The sequence below is a fragment of the Nematolebias whitei genome, chromosome 17 (genome assembly GCF_014905685.2).
Source record: "Nematolebias whitei isolate Nwh7 chromosome 17, NemWhi1, whole genome shotgun sequence".
In the NCBI taxonomy this organism is placed as follows: Eukaryota; Metazoa; Chordata; class Actinopteri; order Cyprinodontiformes; family Rivulidae; genus Nematolebias; species Nematolebias whitei.
In genome coordinates, this window is record NC_056514.1 from 33,946,411 (window position 1) to 33,950,928 (window position 4,518).

The following is a 4,518-nucleotide window of genomic DNA, read 5'->3' on the forward strand; positions in this document are numbered from 1 at the left end:
GAGACGGGAATGCATCTACGAGGCCTCCTTTTCAACTCATTTGAGATTAGGGGCTGTAGCTGAGATATTAAACTTTTGAGGTGTTAAACAGCTAGCTGCCAGTTGTAAAAACAAACAAAAAAAAGCACCACGTTGTCATGGTTACGCATCATAACAAATGTCCAAAACTTAAAAAGTTAAATTAAAAATCCTTCCAGCTGCACAGCATCTGATACCAGAGGAAACAATCGTCACAAAAAATGTGATTTACATCCAGAAAAATATGAATTAAAGTTTCCAAAAGCAAAATCTCTGAATGAATGTAACAGAGATACTCCAACATGCAGCCACCTCGAGCGGCGCAATTCTAGAACTCATGTTCCGATTGAATTTATTGAAAATTTCAGGAATAATAAACTAATGATTAACTTTTGTGGAATCAGTTCAGTTCAAGATGGCTGCCGCAGTCAACCGACCTTAGGTAACACTTAAATGTGTTTAATTAAATCAATTGTATTGTGCTTAAATTTGGTGTGGTAGTAGCCGAGACTCACCCTGAACACATACCTGAGTGTAATGTTATTCTGAACGTCTGACCAATCCAACTTCAACTCTGCCGTTTCGCACCCTAAGATAAGCACAAGTTTAAACCTCTGGCATGTCAGGTGCTGGGTGATATGTGTTCCTTCAAGGAATGCTAGAAAAAAAACCTCATTTTCCCATCAGTGCTCCATCCTTTATCGCACTTCTCATACGCACACCAACACCAGGCAAGCCGTAAAAACTCAACTCAATTAAAGTGCCTCTTTCCTGGAAGCAAGCCTCAGACAGAGCACAAGGTATGCAGGGAATGGGAACTCTGTGTGTGTGTGTGGGGGGGGGGGGGAGAGAGAGAGGAGGTGGGTGGTAAAGAAACCGAGAAACTCACCTCCTGCTTAATTTTACCAACAGCCATCGCTCTTGACCAACCACTTACACTCAGCCCTGGCTTCACAAGAAAACCACAAACTGTCATAAATCTCATCCACGTGGCTGCTTTCACCTCCCTGACCTCACACACACACACACACACACACACACACACACTCCCCAGAGGACACCATCCTCTCCTGACTCGTCAGGCAGGATGTATAAAACCCCGCTGCATTCCTTTTCCAGTTAAGTCCAGCCCAAAGTGAGCTTTCTGCGCAGCGGCTGCCGTGTCAGAGGTTGAGTGGATTATGCGTGATGGGAGAGTTTACTCAGTCCGTTGCTTCTGGGAATCTCTTTGTTACTGCACCGTGCATACAACCACTGTTTCCAAACACTCCCCGACGCCTATATCCACTCAGTGCTCCGAAGAGAAGTCCGTCCACGTCTCGCACAAGTGCATAAAGCACTGCTTTGTCCAACTAGGAAATCCCATCTGACGGCAAATAATCTTGTTGTGGAAGCCAGGAATGGCTGAAATACAGTGCGCTTCATAACACATTACAGTAAGTTACCCGGTCAATATTGACTCCGAGGGAGAGAGGGGGAGCACAGAGAGACAAACAGTGAAGTAATACGCAGGGCACGTGCATTGGCTTTTGTAAAAATAGTGCTCTTTAATATAAATTACTTGAAATATCTTAGAAATATAAATATGTGCAACGTTCCTTTTTTCATTTATTTCGTAATGCTTTGTCGTTTCAGGTATTACAGCTTGTACTTCGCCAGACTTGTGGCCAGCCTTTTGCAAGAGTCTTTATAAAAGACAAAATGGTTCACGAACGCGTGGTCCGCCGTCAAGAACTTGGGACGTCGAGAGAGCAAGACCCAGTTCTGACCAGAACAAAACGCGAGCACGTGCGTCACCATGGCTACGTGAACTCACAAAATGTTCTCGGGTGTAAAAACGGCTCCAATATGGATCACGGGCGACTATGAGCACGGAGCAAACACAAGTGAAACACAATCTGGGTCAGAGCTGAGTCTTCCTATTTGTTTTACAAAAGGCTTTTTTTTTTTTTTAAGAATCACTTATGGGAAGTCTTTTGTTCCCTTCAGACAAAATGATATTTTTCTGGAGGCGATGATGGGAAAGAAAAGTCAAACAATGGTTGATAGAACAGCACTTTTCCTCTCATGAATGATGTAAGCACAACCAGAAGGGAGTGAGCTGACTCAGGCATGCCAGGCCATTTTAGTAGAAGAAATTGGGTAATTTATCTATGAGGGCACAATTAAGACTTTCACACCAGCTGGTAGAACCCCATCAATTAAATCAATGGTTTTTGTTGAGTTATATACCAGTATGTCTCACCACCCTTGTTGTTTTTAATTTCTCTTCCTTAATCCCATTTCCTGCTCCTTTTACTCTTCAAATGATCATTTTACTCCCTATTGCTGTCCCAGGGAATAAAATTCCCAATTCCCAATATATTGTTGCCAACGCTTTAGAGATAAAGGCAACATTTTGGTCCCGTCGCCTAACTATGGCTCAAAGCAACGAACAGAGGGCAAGACGATGGGAGGATGAGGACAACAAAACAAAAAGGGAGCAAGAGAAATGCTTTGTAATTACGTCTTTTTTTGTCCCACGCTAACAAAACCTCCATGTGGGCCTGTACCTGCATGATTGCGTATGGAGCCAGCATGCATGGCCAGCCCACTCCTCTCCATGTTGCAACGTTTGCGGGAAACGGCGATGGAAATATGTGCAAAACCACAACACACAGACAAACAAACACTGTGCGTCGGGCCTCCTCGTTCGGATTTTGCCTCCAGCTTTTCTCAGCCTCTTTGCTTTGTCGTCTGCCTCCCTCTCTCCCTGTCCAGGGTAGTGAATGTTATGCTGACACAATGGGATTCTCCTTTAACACAACAAGCTCACTGGTAACGCCTTCACTTTCATTGCTTACATCAACCAGGTTAATCTACGAGACACTGCTCTGCGTCTGAGTCGTTCATAAGAAATCCTTTGACCTCTGGTTCTATCTGCCACTCGCGCTAGCTTCTCTAAGGCAGGATGGACGAGGTAATTGTTGGTTACCCAAATCACACTCCTAATCCAGGACTTTAATGTCCATCGGTGGTTAAAAAGCTATGAAACGGTCTGATTCTGGCCACTACGGGGTAAAAAAAACAACCTTATATTAGTATCTAAGGCTCAGTCTGGTCAGTTTCTGGTGGCGCAAACGTTCTCATTCAAGCTGAGAACTGGTCTGTGCTCCTCCAGGCACGTGGTCCGTGTAGTAGAACCTCTGCAGTTCCGGTCAGTCATATAGGAGCATCGTACTTCTCCAAGAAGTCTTTAAGTGTCTGTGGAAGTTGTTCAGTTCGCCCCAACGCCGCGAGGCCCCCGTTGTTTAACGTCCTCCTGCACATGTGCTGCAAGGATGAGAGAGAACTTAAGAGGGGCTTCAGCAACTCCAGGGGGATTTTCTCTTTCCCAGTGTGGATCAGATAAACGGTGCGTCCCTTTTTTTTTGCATCTCCCGAATCGTCTCCATTGGCCCCATCTCTCGTCCTTCCCGTATCCATCCCTTTCCCCATGTAGTGCGCTATGAGTTTCAGCACACAGTCGAACTGAGGAGGCTCGTGGGACTTTTGAGGGTCTGGCTCCAGGAAGAAGCCCCCTCCCTCGCTGTGGATGCGCACGTTCTTCGTTCCTCGAGCTGTCTGCACGGACAAGGTGAAGAAGTGGTGGTGGTCCGACGAGTCGCGGACCAGGAAGGTGCCGGGAGGTTCAGAGCGCAGCATGGAGTTGGCCTCCCGGGCTCCAACAGCGCCCCAGTAAAAGCCGCTCTCCTGGAGCTTCTGCAAAGCACACATCACCTGAAACAGAAAGGAAGTCTACGGTTATCATAAGGCACGATGAGTCAGGGTGAATAATTCAACTGTAGTAATACATGCAGGTGGCTCGAGGTGTGGCTGATAATCTATTTGATGCGTGGTGATGCAAACATGAACTCTGAATCAATGAATCAAACATCCGCAACCAAAGATGTGCACATTTGAGTCGCCATAGACGTTGACTGACCTGCTGGTAGTGCTCATGCGAGCTGAAGGGCTTGTAGTGAAGCGGGGTGAAGTTTGCCCCCTGAACTCTGCCCTCTGGAGGGGCCACGCTGCTCATGGCGAGGGGCCTGCGTCCGTTGACGGCTGTTACGGCGCCATGGCCCCCTGCCTCCGCCCTCTGGCTGAGGGGCAGGGGGCCCACTACAGGATCCCCGGTGGGGGCAGGCAGCAAGGAGTGAAGAGCAGAGGGAGAAGAGACAGAAGAGGTCTGGGGCGAGGGAGACGGGGTCACACACCGGGTCCAGGGCCCCGGGGAGGGGGAGTCTGATGCATCCAGAGAGGGGCTGTGAGAGAGCACCTAAACACAGCTGGAGGAAAGAAGCACGGGTTAGACATGACATGCAACCTCTGCACACCAACTTCATATAAACATGACCGCTCTGCCACATTGCTCTCAGCTTACCCCCCATAAAATGCAGTTATGGCGACTGTGACAAATGCACGGAGCAGTTCTGGGCAGGTTATATTTAGTTTAAACGAGGGCTCTGCGGACTCACG

At 47.5% G+C, this 4,518-nt stretch overlaps 1 protein-coding gene across 1 annotated transcript; it reads right to left on the reverse strand.

Moving 5' to 3' along the window:
* Positions 1-1,547: 1,547 nt before the first annotated feature.
* socs3b (suppressor of cytokine signaling 3b) lies at positions 1,548-4,156 on the reverse strand. The gene is made up of 2 exons (XM_037691158.1): positions 3,983-4,156; positions 1,548-3,777 (listed from the first exon to the last, which is right to left on the reverse strand). Exons 1-2 carry the CDS (start codon positions 4,076-4,078, stop codon positions 3,220-3,222), a joined length of 654 nt encoding a protein of 217 aa, XP_037547086.1. The 5' UTR covers positions 4,079-4,156; the 3' UTR covers positions 1,548-3,219.
* Between the last annotated feature and the right edge of the window lie 362 nt (positions 4,157-4,518).

Bases quoted from the DNA above. Each gene is read 5' to 3' on its own strand.
- socs3b (XM_037691158.1), bottom strand. From the start codon at position 4,078: ATGAGCAGCGTGGCCCCTCCAGAGGGCAGAGTTCAGGGGGCAAACTTC. The intron at 3,778-3,982 runs GTCAGTCAACGT...TTTCTGTTTCAG, and splicing joins CGCATGAGCACTACCAGCAG to GTGATGTGTGCTTTGCAGAA.